The sequence below is a fragment of the Schistocerca serialis genome, chromosome 4 (genome assembly GCF_023864345.2).
Source record: "Schistocerca serialis cubense isolate TAMUIC-IGC-003099 chromosome 4, iqSchSeri2.2, whole genome shotgun sequence".
NCBI lineage: Eukaryota > Metazoa > Arthropoda > Insecta > Orthoptera > Acrididae > Schistocerca > Schistocerca serialis.
In genome coordinates, this window is record NC_064641.1 from 448,184,028 (window position 1) to 448,204,026 (window position 19,999).

Here is a 19,999-nt window from a genome sequence, read left to right on the forward strand (position 1 = left end):
TCTTGAAAATGGGAACGACCTGCGCTTTCTTCCAGTCGCTAGGTACTTTACGTTCTTCCAGCGATCTACGATAAATTGCTGATAGAAAGGGGGCAAGTTCTTTAGCATAATCACTGTAGAATCTTAAGGGTATCTCGTCTGGTCCGGATGCTTTTCCGCTACTAAGTGATAGCAGTTGTTTTTCAATTCCGATATCGTTTATTTCAATATTTTCCATTTTGGCGTCCGTGCGACGGCTGAAGTCAGGGACCGTGTTACGATTTTCCGCAGTGAAACAGTTTCGGAACACTGAATTCAGTATTTCTGCCTTTCTTCGGTCGTCCTCTGTTTCGGTTCCATCGTGGTCAACGAGTGACTGAATAGGGGATTTAGATCCGCTTACCGATTTTACATATGACCAAAACTTTTTAGGGTTCTTGTTTAGATTGTTTGCCAATGTTTTATGTTCGAATTCGTTGAATGCTTCTCTCATTGCTCTCTTTACGCTCTTTTTCACTTCGTTCAGCTTTTCCTTATCAGCTATGATTCGACTACTCTTAAACCTATGATGAAGCTTTCTTTGTTTCCGTAGTACCTTTCGTACATGATTGTTATACCACGGTGGATCTTTCCCCTCGCTTTGGACCTTAGTCGGTACGAACTTATCTAAGGCGTACTGGACGATGTTTCTGAATTTTTTCCATTTTTGTTCCACATCCTCTTCCTCAGAAATGAACGTTTGATGGTGGTCACTCAGATATTCTGCGATTTGTGCCCTATCACTCTTGTTAAGCAAATATATTTTCCTTCCTTTCTTGGCATTTCTTATTACACTTGTAGTCATTGATGCAACCACTGACTTATGATCACTGATACCCTCTTCTACATTCACGGAGTCGAAAAGTTCCGGTCTATTTGTTGCTATGAGGTCTAAAACGTTAGCTTCACGAGTTGGGTCTCTAACTATCTGCTCGAAGTAATTCTCGGACAAGGCAGTCAGGATAATGTCACAAGAGTCTCTGTCCCTGGCTCCAGTTCTGATTGTGTGACTATCCCATTCTATACCTGGTAGATTGAAGTCTCCCCCTATTACAATAGTATGATCACGAAACTTCTTCACGACGTTCTGCAGGTTCTCTCTGAGGCGCTCAACTACTACGGTTGCTGATGCAGGTGGTCTATAGAAGCATCCGACTATCATATCTGACCCACCTTTGATACTTAACTTAACCCAGATTATTTCACATTCGCATTCGCTAATAACTTCACTGGATATTATTGAATTCTTTACTGCTATAAATACTCCTCCACCATTGGCGTTTATCCTATCCTTGCGGTATATATTCCATTCTGTGTCTAGGATTTCGTTACTGTTCACTTCCGGTTTTAACCAACTTTCCGTTCCTAATACTATATGCGCACTATTTCCTTCAATAAGAGATACTAATTCAGGAACCTTGCCCTGGATACTCCTGCAGTTTACCAATATTACGTTAACTTTTCCTGTTTTTGGTCTCTGAGGACGGACATTCTTTATCAACGATGATAATGTCCTCTCTGGTAAGCCGTCAGGTATTTTATCGTTTCGCCCAAGGGGGGGTCCCTCTAACCTAAAAAACCCCCGTGTGCACGCCACACGTACTCTGCTACCCTAGTAGCTGCTTCCGGTGTGTAGTGCACGCCTGACCTGTCTAGGGGGGCCCTGCAGTTCTCCACCCAATAACGGAGGTCGATGAATTTGCAACCATTATAGTCGCAGAGTCGTCTGAGCCTCTGGTTTAGACCCTCCACACGGCTCCAAACCAGAGGACCGCGATCGACTCTGGGCACTATGCTGCAGATATTAAGCTGTATTGGAATCACCATCAAAACTAGATGAGCTTCCAATTTTGAAAGAATGTAAGAATTTTAGAAGGAGAAATAGGTGACACATTCATATGAAGGAATTTTATGAGAGTTGCTTTTTCAACATACTGCTGTAATTTTTCTCTTGAACTATTTGTCCCTATGCTTTCTACCTTATTTAAGAAATGATTATTAAATTTATTTACTAGCTGTGACTCATCATTTATAGTCCTTCCATTCAGTTCAATAGTGATGTCATCCTTTTTATAGTTGGTTGTCCCATCTCTTGTTTCACTACATTCCATGTAGTCTCAAATCTGTTGTCAGAATGACTGATTTCTGACATTAAATACATGTTCCTTGATTTTCAATAATTTTCCTTAGTAATTTCAAGTAGTTTTTTAGTGTGCAACTACTGAACAACCTCTACTTCTTCTTACCAACAATTACATTTCCCTTTTCCTTTCACAAGATACTTTGATCCATCTAGTGATCCATGGTTTTTTACATGGTTGTTTAATGTCCATTCTGATTAGCTTATGAGGGAAGCTGTTTTCAAATAATGATATGAATTTATCATGGATCCGATTACATTTTATGTTAGTATTTGGTTCATTATAAACTACATCCCAGGTCATCTCTTGTAACTATTCTTAAAAACATTTGTCCTGGAGTCATTGATTATTGTAACAGATTTTCACTGAGGAGTATCCCTAGTGTAAGTCACTACCTTATCAATACTAATTAATTGTATGTTATTAGGTAAACAGTCATTTTCTTGCTTTGAGCTTCTCAGAAGAGAATGTTATCAATTAGGGTCCTAATGTATTTAGCCACCTGTGTTGGAAAGTTAATTACTGAGATCAAATTGTAAGATCCAAATAATGTTTCCTGATCATTTTTCCTATCAGAACCATTTAGAAAATTTGCATTGATGTAACTACAGACTGTTAACTGCTTGATGATGTCTGACAAACAGCATATTAAAGAATCCAGATTCTTCACAGTGTTCTTGCTTCCATGTAACCTGCTACACTGTACCTATCAGAAATATTAAATGGGCAGCTGATTTTCTCAGCATTTCTTCTAAACAGTATGAGTGTTATTATTCACTTTCTTATGTACCACCCAAAAATGAAAGCTGATGTATTACACAGAGGAGAAGATTTCACCCTTTTCCTCAGGCAGTATATGCTACATAGGAGAAATAGAGAATATGCCTATGTCATATAATCTTTACCTGCAACTAAACCCCTTTCCAGAAGACCATCATTTCTCTCAATTAACATTGCACCAGATGTCAATGCCACTGACAGGAAGAAAATGATCCTGTGGATAGAAAGAAAAAAAAATAAATGTAAGCATGAGTGCACACTTTGATTATTTATCAACTAATGTTTTACAACAAAAATAATCCATTTTTTGAAAATATAATGCAAGTTGATAGATAAAAAAATCTGCTAGCCAAGTGGTGGCAGGAGAGTATATATCTACACATTTATATGTGTGTTCCCCTGCCACCACTTGGTGTGCACAAATTTTTTTATGTTTTTTTAACCCTGTTCTTAGCTATAGAGTTAGTCTGCAATAAAACCACGGTTTGTGGAAGAATGCAGCATTGTCATTTCTGAAATTAAATACATTCAATTTTTTTATAAATTGTAGCAAATCCAGATTTTGGTGAGTGCCTAGCCATTATGAATGCACTATTTTCTATTCTCGATACATGTCAGTTGCCTGTTGTTTGGGCATTAGTAGAAGTGACGCCCAAAGAACAGGGAACTGACATGTATCAGGTGTCAGTCCTACTGATGCCCAAACAACAGGGAACTGACATGTATTGAGACTAGAAAATAGTGTATTCATAATGGCTAGGCACTAGCCAAAATCTGGATTTGCCAAATAAAACCTGGGGAAAAAAAAGGGCGACTGATTGCTGCGCTCTATATTTTGCTGAGTGTACCCACTTTCCTAATGGAAGTTAACCTGATGGATGTTCAAATTGGCTACTTGTTGAACTCCTAATCATACAGAACTGGCCTGGTGGATGAGAACTTGCAATGTGACATCACACACCTAGAATGCCCAGCTCACACCCTGGACTTGCATCAAATTATTCAACTGGAACTACCAAATGATTACAGTCCTAATACTGCCATCAGAGAACATTCTTGATGTGTAGAGTGTTTATCCAGCAGTGGGAAGAATATCTGAAAAACTGTGCTGAACACCAGATATATTGTGCATTCTGTGTGCCACCAGTGGAGAGACACCATGCAGTCTAAGTCCCACTCCATAGCTGAGACCAGTTTTCTTATATAGGCTACTTTTTATCCGTATCACTATGTCGTGTCACATTATTTCCAGGGGGCTTAAAGTGCACAAGTTATCATCATGCCTGTTGTTATCTTGAGGATCTCTAAGGTCTCTCATGAACCTATGCTACACGTTATTATCACAAAGTAAGAAATGTTAGAATGTGCAGGAAAGTATTTATAAAGACAGCTTTTAACATTTTATATGTCAAATATAGTTGAAAACCATGAAACCTGGCTGCAGTTTACATTCATCGTGCAGCAGTCTGATAAGTTATACAATGAAGTTCAGTTTGTGAAATGAAATGTAGTTTTTCTAAATATCCAGAGTTAAATAACAAATTAAAGAGTCACCAAAAAGTTTTCAAATAATACTTACGTTAAGAGGACTCCAGGAGCAGCAAAGTCTCTGAAGTTTGGTATTATTGCACCATAAACAGGCTTCTCAAACTATGAAACAAGACAATGCAATTATAATGAGTTTTACATCAATCACAATACTACATAAAGTTAACAGTAATGGAGAGAAGAGAATAATTTACTTTTCATGTTCAATAAAGCAGGGAACTGTTAGAGCAATGCTGACAAACAATAAACTATGATTACAGCTCCTGATGTCTTAACTTTTGGTTTATTTGGTTACATAACGTAAATGGAAGGGTAAAAAATCTACTCACCAGGCAGTGGCAGGAAAAGACACATATAAAAGGTATTACGTATGCAAGTTTTTGGAGTCAATGGCTCCTTTTCTAGCAGAAGGGTTGAAGGAGAAGGGAGAGGGGTGAAGGAAAAGGACTGGTGGAAAGAGTCTTTCCTTCTCATCTGAGTCTTTCCTTCTCATCCCATGCAGTAAGTCTCCTCTGACCCAGGGTTCTGGGTGACTTTTACAAACTCTACCCATTAAATAAACATCACCAATTCCTTTCCTTTACACCTCTTCATTCCCCTCCAGCCCTTCTGCCAGAAGGAGTAGCCACTGGCTTTGAAAACTTGCATGCATAATACCTTTTATATGTGTGTTTTCCTGCTGCCACTTGGTGAGTAAATTTTTTATCTATCCAAATACGTTTTCAAAAATAGATTATTTTAGTTTAATTTAGTTGAGAGGAAGAGCAGGAAAAGTTGCTCAAAATCCTGAATCAGATGGGTTATGGCTGAAGTAAAAGAGTAAAAGTAGCATTAATTTCCAAACAAAAGGGGCTTCTATGATTTATACAACTAAATTCCCTCTGAGAGCTACAGAAAATACCAATATTAACTTTGATTTTGTTCAGCTTTGGTGAAACTTTATTGGTGAATTTAACCACAGATTTTTATGCAGAGTAGACTATCCATTTCTGAAATTAAAATTATAAGTTGTTAATGTGGTATTGTATGAAACAAAATGGTCTGTACTCTATACCAACTAAATATATGGAAAACACTGCAAAAAAAAAGTAATATTTATGAGTGACACTGCTTTGTAATTACCCATTGTTCTACTTCTGTATTGTTTCTGCATACAAAAATATTTTTCTTCAGACAGATAGTATTGACTAATATTTTGCTTTTTCTTCAACTCTTCCTTCAGTTATTATGTTTTCTGTGCACCCATTTCTACAATATTTGCTCTTTCTTTACTCTGATATTCTACTGACTTTCACATTCTGGAAAGTTTCTTAATATCGCTCTTCTGTTTTTCAGTGTCTTTTGCTTAGTCTGTTCCTCTATCTCTCCTTCCACCCCAACTTGCCTTTATTGGCTATTAATGCTCCATTTTTATTTTAATTTTCCTATTTTATTGTGGTTTTTATCTGATCTGTTTTTCTGCCTATGCACCAGTTATGCTGCTGCCACACAAGTTGCTCTACCAATTGTGAGTTTATTTAGTATATTACTTTTTTATTAATTACCTTCATTTTAATTCCACATTTTCAAATTTTGAGTTTTAGACCCTACGGTATCAGTTATCTTTAAATTTTTATTGTAGGATGCCTTGCTGTCTGGGGCAGTCAACTCTATCACTCTGCTGATTTTATTACCTGCCAACAATTCTTTTGACAGAGGTTTTCTTTTAATTTGATTCAGAATGTCAGGTTGTCCATTTAAGTCCAATCTGCATTTGATATGAATAGACTGTGAGTATTTCTACTCATTATTTATTACATCCTTTCTTAACTTGAGGTATAACAATATTGTTATTTTATTTTACATCTCCCCCCCCCCTTTTCTCCAATTCAAATTAATACCTGAGGATGCAGTTATAAACTGCGAAACTGCTCATTTCAATAAAGGAACATTTAACAGCTGTTGTTCTTCATTTATCAAGATACAGTGTTCCTCAGTTTGCATGATATGCTGTCTTCTCCATGACACACATGATGTTTTCTCATGATTATAATAAAAATGTATAAGTATCAAATACCCACAGAGACACTCCTCATCTGTTTCAAATTCTTTTTTAAAAAAGAAAATAAGCATAGAAGAATGAATAAAAGTATTGCAGTCTTTCATCATTCAGTGTTCTGTTTTTGTATAGCTAGTGAATCAGCTTGAAAGAGGATAGACTGCTACTCACTGTGAAAATGTCATGTTGGGTTGCAGACAGGCATAATGACATGACTGTTACACACTTATCTTTCAGCCAAAGCCTTCTTCATGAAAGAAGGGAAGTCACAAACATGCATTCACACAAGCAGGTACACCTCACATACATATGACTACTACCTCCGGCCACCTTAGCTAGCAGTCCAGTTAATGCAGCTGAAGATACTTGTCATGTGTGCTTGAGGTGTGCCTGCTTGTGTAAATACGAGGGCTATCCACAAAGTACATTACGTTTTGGAATTAAAAATAAATAAAGTATTGGAATTTTTTTTTATTATATACAGATGAAAGCCACACTTAAATACTACTTTTCTACATAGTTGCCATTTAAATTAAGGCACTTATCGTAGCAATGGACGAGCTTGGAAATTCCTTCATCGTAAAATTCGGCCGCCTGCACCTTAAACCATGTGGTTACCTCTCGTGGTTACCTGTGCGTCGTCATCAAAACGCTGCATAGCCAACCACTTCTTCATTGCTGGGAATAAGTGGAAGTCACTCAGTACCAGGTCGGGACTGTACGGTGGATGAGGAAACAACTCCCACTTAAAAGATTCGAGAACTTTACGAGTAGCATTTGCCGTGTGGGCCCGGGCGTTGTCGTGAATCAGCAAGAGCTTTGAGCCCAACTTTCCCCTGCGCTTGTTTTGTATTGCTCTTCTGAGGTTGTGCAGAGTTTGGCAATACCTTTGAGAGTTTATTGTAGTGCCCTTTTCCAGGAAATCTACAAAAATCACACCTTTTCTGTCCCAAAAGAGTTAACCACTTGGTTGAAGGTGCAGGCGGCCGAATTTTACGACGAAGGAATTTCCAAGCTCGTCCATCGCTATGATAAGTGCCTTAATTTAAATGGCAACTATGTAGAAAAGTAGTATTTAAGTGTGGCTTTCATCTGTATATAATAAAAAAAAATTCCAATTCTTTATTTATTTTTAATTCCAAAACGTAATGTACTTTGTGGATAGCCCTCGTATGTGTGACTGTATTCCTTTCTTTTCTGAAGAAGGCTTTGTCCAAAAGCTAAGTGGGTAACAATCTTGTCGTCATACCTGTCTGCAACTCAACATGTCATCTTTATGGTGAGTAACAATCTATCTCCCCCCCCCCCCACTTTTTTTCCAAACCAAACTTTCCATTGTTTGGTGAAGCAGTTTGTTAGGAGTATTTAATGATAAAAAGAATTTTTTTTCTCTTTTGCTGTTAACTACTAAGTAGATTACTAGGTTCAACTGGTGAAGAATGTAGGATTCAAACTGATAACATTGTATTAAACCTTCAGAACTTAATCCATGTTTGTTATTAATTTGAAGGCTGGATTCACACTTACCTTCAATGGTGTTTGCGCAAGATGTGGATTATAGTCACAGGCAGAAAGTATATCTTGTGAAAAATCCATTAAGGAGTATACCATATCCCTCCTAAGCATATTACCAATTTGCTGATCTGTCAAAAAACTCTTTATTAGTTAACAATTACACAAACTCACTACCTTAGTTTCCTTATTTACTGACTCTCTCTCTCTCTCTCTCTCTCTCTCTCTCTCACACACACACACACACACACACACACACAACAAATTTTTTGTCTAGTGGATAACTTTGTTGCCTTATGACATGAAGTCTATTCCCATCAGATTGTTCTACAGTGAAATAATCTGGAATAGGATATTTTTAATCTCATTATGTCAATGAAGATGCTGCTTCACTTTAACAGGTATACATGAACCAATTTGCTATAAACTAGTCATACACCTGGTCAGTTACTATGTGGGCTGTGTGTGATTTAGTTCAGTTTGGAAGCTTTACAAGTATGCTTGTGTCATCAGCTAACAATAGTTTTTGAATTCCACAGTTAAATGCAGAGGCAAAAGCGGATAAGTGGAAAGAGTATATTTTGAAGGCCTCTATGAGAGGGAGGACTTGATGTAAAAGAGCTTTGGATGACTTAAGATAAAATAAGACAGAAGATATAGATAACAGTCCACCAGAACTTTTAAAACTATGGGAGGAATGTGGCAACAAAACAATTGTTCACATAGGTGTGTAGAATGTATGAGAGTGACAATACACCATCACACTCTCAGATAAATACCATCCACCCCTTCTGAAGACAGCAAGAGCTGAAAAGTATGAGAATTATTGCACAATCAGCTTAACAGCTCACGCATCCAAGTTCCTGACAAGAATAATATACAGAAGAATGGAAAAGAAAATTAAGGATCAGTTACATGATGATCAGTTTGGCTTTAGGAAAGGTAAAAACACCAAAGAGGCAGTTATGATGTTGCAACTGATAATGGAAGCAAGACTGAAGAAAAATCAAGACACATTCATAGGATTTGTCTACCTGGAGAAAGTGTTCAACAATGTAAATTGGAGCAAGATGTTTGAAATTCTGAGAAAAGAAGGGGTATACTACAGAGATCACAGGTAATATTCAGTATTACAAGAACCAGGGGGAACAATAAGACTGTAAAATGAAGAACAAAGTGCTTGGTTTAAAAAAGGCATGAGACAGGGATGTTTCATCTATACATTGAAGAAGCAATGCTGGATTCAAAAGAAAGGTTCATGAGTGGGATTAAAATTCAGGGTGAAAGGATATCAATGATAAGATTTGCTGGTGACACTCCTGTTGTCATCGAAAGTGAAGAAGAATTACAGGATCTGTTGAATGGGGTGAACAGTCTAATGAGTACAGTATATGGACTGAGAGTAAACTGAAGAATGACAGAAGTAATGAGAAGTAGCAGAAATGAAAGCAGTGAGAAACTTAACATCAGAATTGGAGGTCACAAGAAAGACAAAATTAAGGAATTCTGCTACCTACGAAGCAAATAACCTGTGTTCAGTGCAGCAAGGAAGACATAAAAAACAGACTAGACTGGCAAAAAGGATATTTCTGGGGCACAGCACTGTGTAGAAGTGAAACATGAACTGTGGGAAAACTGGAAAAGAAGAGAATCAAAGCATTTGAGATGTGGTGCTACAGAAGAAAGTTGAAAATTAGGTGGACTGATAACATAAGGACTGAGGAGTTTCTCTGTAGAATCACTGAGGAAAGGAATATAGAGAAAACACTGACAAGAATAAGGGACAGGGTGATACAACATCTGTTAAGACATCAGGGAATAACCACACAGTACTAGGGGAAGCTGTAAAGGGTAAAAACTGTAGAGGAAGACAGAGATAGGAACACATCAATAAAATAATTGAGGATATAGGTTGCAATTGCAACTGACTGGGGGTCATACTGGAAGAAGATGAATCTTGTTTTGGGAAGAAAAGTATGGTGAAGAGCATAATATAAGGTAATAAAATGTAACACCTATAACCATCCTTATGATGTTATTTATTAAATGGCTACTAGTTTTGATGCTTCAGTGCACCAACTTCAGGCCTTAACTGATGCTGAGGGGGTTAACCCGAATCATATACACAATTCATCAGCGGCCAGCAACTATGAACTGTTTTTGCAGACTACCTGTAACAACAGTGTTGTGTCTCCAACCAACTACTTGATTTTTTTTGTTGGTGTTTTCATTGTGTTACCTGTATACACTTGAACTTATTTTTTCAGTACTGGTTTTTTTTCAGTTTTTGGGATTTTTCATTAGGCGCGTAGTGCAATTTCTTTTAGGATTTAAGTTCTTGGTATCACTGAGCATACTTAAACTATACGGTTTAATTCTAATTTTTGATCCCGTTTCACTATTTTTCCTGATTTTTTATTAGGTGTATAGTGCAATTTCTTTTGGGATTTACTATTTTGGTATCGCTGTATGTACTTGCACTATATAGCTCAATTCTAGTTGCCAATTCCGTTTTCTAGTTTTCATGATTTTGTTATGCTTTTAGGGCTATTTCTTTTAGGCTTTATTTTTTTTGCTTTTGTACTCTCTGCTTGATCTATATTGCTCAATTCTACTTGTTGATTCTATATTTTGTTATTTTCATGATTTATAGCTGTATCTTGTTACTGTCTCTGTTGCAGTTCCTATATTTTACTTTTACTGCAATTCTGAGGTCATTACACTAATTTTTCCCCACCCAGAATCACATTTTCCAATGAAGGTAAGTTAGTATATTTATTTTTAAGAAGTCCCATGTTTCTATAATTCATGGTTACATTTCAGCACCTTGGAATCATTTGCAGGTATTGCTCTCCATTTTGAAATCTTGTGCCTGTTGAATCTTTCGGTCTAATATGATGTCACTGGTCAAATCTGACAGGTGGAATCATATGCTAGAATTTATCTGTGGAGAGCATACTACGAATGTTATCGTATTGGCTACAGTGTTATTCTGCTGGATTCTGTGACATATGGAAAACTGATATAACCTGAATGGAATTTCGATTGGAGAAATGGACTTCAGATAGTTTGCACTGTTCCTAGTAATATCATGTACATGTCTCTTGTTGTATATACACTCAATTGTTGTGAGAGTATATTGCCTATTATAAAAAAGTGGCGACAACTTGGGACCTGGTACATGCGCAAATCGGACTTTGAAAATTTTTGAACTATAACTTCTAACACGAACCACACAGGACTATAAGGTGCTAATGACAGCTTGATTACAGGCAGTGCAAGCAGTATCTACTGTAATGGGGACATCTCCCATGTTTATCAATAACTGTGGATCTGGGTAAATGTGACTCTTGTGAAATTGCTAAGTAATTCCACCTTAGTTGCAGATCTGCATACAGTATCATTCATGGCAATCTTAGCTACATGAAAATGTGTAACTGTTGGGTACCAAAGAAGCTGCCTGATAATCACAGGTGTGAAGAGTAGACAAGGTCCCAGGAGTAATTTGATCATTACGTGCATGAAGTAGATACTTTCCTTGATCAGATTGTGTCAGACGATGAATCCTGGAGGTCCCATTAAGCACAACAGAATAAGAAACAATGAATATAATGGAAGTTTGGGAAAAAAATTTATCATCTGGGGATCAACTAGTAAAGTCATGCTGGTGATCTTTAGGACCTTTATGGCCCTATATTGGTGCACTTGCAGGAGAAGGGCCTAATTGTGCCTATAGCTCACTACAGTAACATGTTGGTAAAGCAATTGAAGGCAGTTATGGGATCAGAATATGGGATCACACTACTGTGGATACCTCTTCTCGTTTTGGGTATGGCTGCTCTATGAGAATACATGGCCTAATGTGGCTGTATACATGAAGAGTACACTGTGTGACAATAAATTTTAGGTGCTGAAACATAAGCCACACACCAGAATTGGTAGAGCCAATTTCAAATTGTTTTGCCCTTTGCAATAAAACTTTTGGGATCAGACACTGACTGATAAGAATGAAAATGAGAAGGCAAAGGAAGATCATTATGTGCCATTACAAATATTTTTATGAAGAGCACATGCAACCTTGTGAACTAGTGGGCATTGAGTGCTGTAAAGCCTACTGATTATTTTAGAAAATACGGCAACTATTTCTCTAAATACCTTTATAAAATTCCTGTTATTAATGACTCGTTTTACTTGTCTTACGAATTGAAAGTGCTTTCCATACACACTTAGTATCTCACTTTTTACTTGACAGTACATATTCATATCTGTCCCAATACTCATTTCAGTACATGATTCATACGATTTCTATACATATTACTTTCCACATATATGTTGGCTTTCAATTTTTATTTATTTATTTATTTACTCATTTTGTGCATCGAAGAAAGAACATGTGGATATCCAATTCTGTCCTGCTTAAACTACTGGCATCTCAAGCTTTTTGTTAGATTATAATTGTGTTTCAGATCATGACTCAAACTCAGATTCTTGTCTTTTCTGGGTAATGCTCTTACCAACTGAACTATTGAGGCTCAACTCACAACCTACATTTACAGTGTCAATGCTACTTGTTTCATACTTTCAGAAAGTTTGAATAAGGAAAGTAAAAGTTTGGAAACTGGGACAGAGGTACTGTAGTTGAAGCAGTGATTGTAGATTGTGCATTGTGCCTCAAGAATGTAATTGGTAAGAACATTGCACATGGAAGACAAGAGTATTGATTTGAAACCTGGTCTGTTACACAGTTTTTAATCTGTCAGGAAGTTTCATAATAATTTACACTGCAGGGCACAATGATATAGTTATTTTACACAGTATATATTTCTGCTGTGCTGCTCAGTCATGAATGCTTCTACTTATAATGAATTCTTGTTACTGCAGTGTAAGTTTTGTTTTGCTACTAGTCACTGAAATGACAATTATGAATAAATTCACCTAAGAACATACAGCAAAATATTTTTCAACTTCCTTCCACTTATTGTATTTCCTTTATAAGCTTTCTTTGAATGCAATGACTCAATAATTAACTGATCCAAGCAGTAGGATCATTCATATTACTCATTAATCTTCGTAGTGACTTCTTGCTCAACAAAAACTATTTTCTCCAACAAATTGTTTATTTGAGTTCTCAGTTTTTCTACTTTTCCATCCAATTATCCCTTTTCATTTTTGCTGTCAGTATTCATAATCACCAGTTCTATGCAAGACAATAAAAATTTCTCATGTTAATCAGCTTGACTGTACTGAAATCTGTGTGTCTTCATACCAGTAATCATCATTTTGTGAGCTTAGGTCAGTGAAAATTCTTCTGTAGTTGATATTAAACTATAAACTGGGACGATTCTTTTCAGATAGAATAAATTATTATTTGAGAAAGGTAAAAATACAAATCTAAAAAAATCTGATCATTTCAGAAACTGTCAAAAGCTCTTTTCACAAACATATAGAACTAACATGCAACAAATTAAAAATACTGAAGTACAAATGAACACAATTACATTAGTGACAAAAGCATATTATCACAGGAAATTGTAGAAGAAAGCATCTAATGACATGATGACAGCAGAACACAAACAAGGAGAAAAAAGAGTGAGTGAAATCAACAAAAGAAGATCAGAGAGCTCAGTGAAAAAGATGCAACAACAGTGGAACAAAAATCTTGCAAAAGTTGATATTATCTGCATGCAGAAACAAGACAGATAATGATAATACATTAGCAAATTTTGGTATGTTAAGAATAAGATTTAACAAACACATATTTTCTTGTTTATTCTGATCCATTGTTTGTAACATTCGCATTTGCCTATTATGATCATTTTGATCAGAAATAAAGGAAATACAAGAATAATTAAAACTCACCTGACATATCCATCCATACATTTACATCACTGCCTTCTAATTCATACCATTCAGCCTCCCGATTTTCATTAATCCTTTTAACGAGGCTATGAGAGAAATTAGAAGCAAACTCAAGAAGTCCCCATGCATGTCCATTCTGAACAGCATAAAGTCCAGCATCATAATCTTCATAGGGATCCTGGAAATATTGTTCATTCATTTAATGTTGCAGAAAGTTAACTAATGTTCATGGAAAAATCAGGAAAACATATAACTTATGGAAGGGCCAGTAAAATGAAAATGAGACAGATGGAAAAATAGCAAGTATGCTGTTCATTATTTCTAAAGTAATCACCCTAACTATTCATACAATTATCCCACTGTGAAAAACAATGATCAAAGCCTTAATGAAAAAATGTTTGTGGCTGCCCATGGAGCCATGATTGTTCCCAGATGAGCACTTCTTTGCCCAAAGCAAATCAGTGGCTCCTAATGCCTTTCTTCAGGACTCCAAAAAGATGAAAATCACTTGGGTAAAGATCGGGAACTTACAGAGGATGTGTGAGGCCTCCCAGGTTGCCCATTTATTGCCAATGTTGTTTTGAGTATGCTGCAGAAGTTTCACTGGGAAGCCCTTACACATCTTCCATACAGTCCCAATCTCTTCCCATGCAGTTTCTATATTTTTGTAGCCCTGAAGAAAGACATTTGTGGCTGTCAATTTGCTTCAGTCAAAAAGGTGCACAGCTGTGCATAATCATGGTTCTGTAGGCAACCACAAAGGAAACCACAAACATGTTTTCATGAAGGCATTGGCCATTATGTCTCTTGGTGTGATAAATGTATTAAGGGGCTCCGGAACGCCCTATACTTGCAATGTTAAAATAACGCTTATAAATTACATCTTTCCTCACAAAGTATTTGAGGTAGGAAGTTGAACTTTTTACAGATTATTTATTGGAATATGGGCTACAACTTAACACAGGGATTTTACAAAATTTTAGTTCAGTTATTAAAGATGATTTTTTTTTCAATTGTAATGAAAATTCACAACATTTTTTTGCAATTTTTTATTTATATATTCAAAAATATACAGTTTTTTGGAAAAAGGCTGTGTTAAATTATGCAGAAGGTACTGTGTAACATTTACTGAAAGTTTGAAACAAATATGTTTGGAAGATCCTTAGAAAACATGTAATTAGTATGAGAAAATAAAAGTTTTGGGAATCGAGCGACAAAGATTGGATTAACTTTTTAGTGCATTCCAGGTCCATAGGATGGATTATCTTCATCCTCTGCAAACTCCTCCTCCAGCTTCCTCTTGTTCCTCCTCCTGTTTACTCTTGCTTTTATTTCTAGACTCTTTACAGCCCTGTCTGCAGCCCGAAGGCGTTCCTTGTCTAAAGCAAGCATCGCTCGTTGTTGTGTTCATAGATTTTGCTACCATTTTCTTCAGTTGCAGTTACTGCAACACTGTTCCAAAATGTGGTCATGTATGAACACTTATCACATTTCAGTTGTATTTCACTAGCAAGTCCTGCGTGCTTTATTATGGAGAGTTCCAGACCAACTTCACTACAATGAATACATCTTACACAGTTTGAAAAAATTCCTTTGAGAACCGACATATCAAATATTTCATTCACATCCGATTCGCCCATAAAACATTCATAGTTTTCACTCGTTGAACCAAGCTTCTTCTGTGAAGTATTTTCTTTCCCACTTTGACTGCTATGGGCAGGTGTACTTGAGAGGTTAGGTTCACTCACTTGGTTATCGTCTTTATTGTTTACAGTAATAACACATACCTTTGGCTTTCCAACATTTCTCCTTTTCTTAAAAGCCTTCAGAGGATTTCTAATAACTTTACTTTTACTCATTATTATACTTCAACAAAACAGAGACTAAAGAAACAGAATTAATTACGAATATTTTCGAGATAACGACAGAGTAAATAAACATGAAACAATCGACAATCACACCAGCGATATATATTGAACCATCACAGGTTAGCCACAACACATACTTTATCTCACATCACTAAAATGTACCTGATGAACACGGACGTTAATAATAACACCATTTGACAGCAGTTTAACAGCGCCACAGTGGGTCACGCCCATGTAGGACACATTTCAAAAAAAATTTAAAAATGGTTGTAGTCTTCGGAATTGAATAAATTATATATCTATTAAAAGGTAATAGCCTGCAGATTCAGAAAACGCAAAAAAGTAAAAATTGAACTTTTCATGATTTTGAGCCTTTCCGGTGCCCCTTAACACCTATCATGTTTACTTTTGGAATAATAAGTAGTTCACATACTTTTTCCATCTGTCTTCATTTTATTTGACTGCCCTTATATATGAGGATAGATCATTTCTCACAAAATAGTAGTGGTGATGAGTAGAAATAGTCACATAAAAAAGAAAGTAGCTTAGCTTCTGATCATGTAGCTAATGCACACACGCACACACACACACACACACACACACACACACACACACACACATCTACTGCTCAGCACCTCTGTTCTTTCCTGAGTAGTGATCTGTCCATAGTTAGTCAGACAGTTTCATCACCTGCCTGATAAATAATTTACATATAAGAAAACTTACCAAAATGTATGTGAAGTCAGACAACAACACACAAAAATTAGAAATTAAAATTACATTAACAATAGATAAAAATCTTCATATTTACATACCCCATCAGTCCAAAACGTTTGGAGGCAGGAGTGATAAAAAATAAAGAACAGTTAAGATGGTGGTTTTTTAATGCTTCAGATGTTCTACATAGTCTTCCTCACTTGAGTGCAACACACAGAAAGTTCTTAAAACCATGTGAATTAGTCTGTAGTCACTGCAATGACACTGCTTATACTCTAGGAATAAAGCTTTCTCAAAACTTTTTGGATGGACAGTACATCACAGATTATTGCTGAAAGTAATTCAACGCACTGCCATAATAATTCGCAGTAAAGGAGCTCACAACAGAATCTGTAATTTTAGTACATTTAGAGTTATTACATGAAGAAGCATATCTATTGTAATTATCAATTTTCTGTGATGACGGTCTGAAATCTTAGCCCTAGAATCTTTGATATGCAAGTTAAAATGAATTGTAATAATATGTTTTATTCAGTTTTTACTAAACTCCAAAAGTACGCCTGCTTTAACGACAATATTGTGAAAAGGATAGATTGCTACTCACCATATAGAGGAGATGTTGAGTCACAGACAGGCAAAACATAAAGACTGCTATACATTTGAGATTTCAACCAAAGGCCTTCTTCTAAAGTAGGACACACACACACACACACACACACACACACACACACACACACACACACACACACATATCACCACTGTGTCTGGCCACTGAGGCCTGATGGGAGAAACAATCTGTGGGTGGTAGGGATAAGGAGGAAACTAGGGACAGCATGGCAAGGATGGGGGAGGTTGCAGTGCTGCTTGTGGGAGAAAGCAAGGATATGTTGAGGGCTGAATAGGGCTGCTAGGTGCAGTTGGGAAGTTTGTGGGGGTAGGGGAGTGGAAAAGGAGAGAAATAGAGGAGGGGAAAAAGAGTAGTGAGTGCAGTAGTGAAACAGAAGGCTTTGTGGTGTTGTAGCTGGAGCAGAGAAGGGGGTAGGGAGTAAAAGACAGGGACTAGTGAAGGATGAGGCCAGTATGGGAAAGAGGGGAGGGTTGCAGGAATGTAAGATATATTGCTTTTATATGCTAATGAGCTGCGGTCTCTGCACCTGCCAGTTTCTTCCCTTCATTCTTTGACAATTATAACAAACATTGACCCTAAAAAGCTCTAATTTCAAGTTTTTCATTTGGTGCAGAGATAAAATTTATTGGACTGTTCTGAGGTGACCCCCTATACAGATGGGGAAAGACTACAACTGCAGGGTACATCTGTGACACTCCAAGACAGACTATCAGACACATTGTTAAAAGAGTGCACTCAAAATTCCTACACTGGAAACCCCTTGGACTTCTTACACATTGCAGAAGATATGATACATTGCATACATAAGATGTCTGTAAATTTTTAAATTATGTACATATATTGTTTGAATTTCTAAGGTGATATGTAACTGTCATAAATTGACAATTAACAATTGGGCTGCTGTATTGCCATACTTCTGTTATCTTTCTCCAGAAGTAACAGAGCTAATGAGTTTTACAGAACAGCTGTACTTAGGACTTTTCCAGAAAATCTTTTGTTGTTGGTGGATCACTTATATGATGTCCAGAATTTACACAAACTAATATTTCAAGATATATTTCTAGTTGTGATAACAAAGAATTTTTTGGTTACTGTACAGTGCAATCTAATTTTTATTATGTACTACAAAAAAGAAAAGGTTTTCAAAACATAATTCTTACTTCAGAAAAAATAGGGCAGCTTGTCAAAACCCTGTTTAGACCATTTGCAATTACTCAGCGTCAGTCAATGTGGCAAGGGAAATACATATTTATTTCTGTACAGTTCCTTCTGTCTTTTCATCTATACATATTTATTCCTGTACACTTTCTCAGCTCCTTTCCTATCTTGACTAGCTCATGGACCTCTCTGCCACTTAGGTTATTTTCAGTTTTCTGATGTCACCATATCCGTCCATTTCTTTCTCTTACAAACGGAGAGCATGGAGTCATGGATAGGAATCAAAGAACTGTATGCATGGTCATGTAATCTAAGGTAACTCACCCTGAAGCTGCTCATTATTTTGGCCTTCCTTCAAGAGATTTCACCCGCAGAAAGTGAACGTATTACATATACCATCCATGGAAATGGTATTGGTTTCCACAGAGTTGAAACAACTGAAAATGTCTGGTGTCAACAGCTTAAGGTTTGACACAAGTCATATAATATTATTATTTTGTTATTTTTACCTCCTTCATAATGACAAGACGTTTATGACTAAAGGTAAGGAAGAATACTACAGCATTTTGTTTAGACTTTTGTTTATGGTTCCCAAATCAACAGATTAAAACAAGTATTTTGGAATGACACTGAAACAAGTTTGCCCTGAAATTTATTGAAAAATAAATGTCACTGCGGTAAGGTCGTAAAGTGACAGATACAGATTCATACACTACAACATCAGTTGCAGATTATGATACAAATTTTGTGTATGGTACTTACTCCTTTTTGAATACCAGTTAACTTTGATTATTCATGTATTATTTGCTATTTAAACTGTAATTTGTTTCAAATCTCAGTTTTAAATCTCACAGTCAGCATGATCTGTAATTATCCGATTATGAAATATCCTTGCTATTGTCCACATGTAAACATTTCCAGTACTGAAGCATAACAGATTTCTACAGCAAAAGTCCTTCAGAAAACATGTTATGTAGAAGTTTCAAAATTATATTAACATCATGCAACTTACTGGAATTTGGTAGTAATTTACATATCAGTTAGAATCATTGTTAATAGTTTAAGTTCAGAGTAATTTCACATAACACCACAAGAGCATTTTGTAAACTTATGATCAGAATATGTACTTCATGACATGGCATTGCTCATGTTAAAGCCAGTTTTACTTGTAATTGTAATTTCAATAAAATTTCAGTTTAATTTATCAATTTCATTAATACATTCAAAAGTTGATACAAGAAATGTGTCAGTTTCTTCATTCAGTAGTTAGAAATGCCAAATATTGTCTGGTATGCAAGAACAAATGAACCACAGGCAGGACTATTGAAAATTAATAGTTATTATGAAAAAGCCGATGTATATCAACCACCAAAGGAACATGACAATAGGTAAGTTAAGTAAATCAAACAATGGAAAATACAGGGTGGAATGTAACAATATTATGAAAAGGAAAGTTGACACTCACCATATAACGGAGATGCAGAGTCGCAGAAAGGGAAACCAAAAAAACTGTCACAATATAAGCTTTTGGCCAACAAGGCTTTTGTTGAAGATAGATGACACACACACACACACACACACACACACACACACACACACACACACACACGAGTGCAGTCTCTGGCAGCTGAACTGACGCTAGTGACAGAGCAAGCAACAGCAGTAGTGCATGATGGGAGTAGCAGCTGGGTGGGGGTAAGGAGGAGGCTGTGGCAGGGAGGGGGAGGTATAG

At 36.4% G+C, this 19,999-nt stretch overlaps 1 protein-coding gene across 2 annotated transcripts in view; it reads right to left on the bottom strand.

Annotated features, from left to right (window-relative positions):
* LOC126475084 (ABC transporter G family member 23) overlaps positions 1-19,999 on the bottom strand; it is a 380,919-nt gene that overhangs the window by 38,141 nt on the left and 322,779 nt on the right. For both annotated transcript variants that reach the window (XM_050102651.1, XM_050102650.1), the window contains 4 exons: positions 13,897-14,074; positions 8,053-8,168; positions 4,519-4,589; positions 3,065-3,153 (listed from right to left, as the gene is read on the bottom strand). In XM_050102651.1, the coding sequence (XP_049958608.1) occupies positions 3,065-3,153; positions 4,519-4,589; positions 8,053-8,168; positions 13,897-14,074 (454 nt within the window). The remainder of the gene's footprint in view (positions 1-3,064; positions 3,154-4,518; positions 4,590-8,052; positions 8,169-13,896; positions 14,075-19,999) is intronic.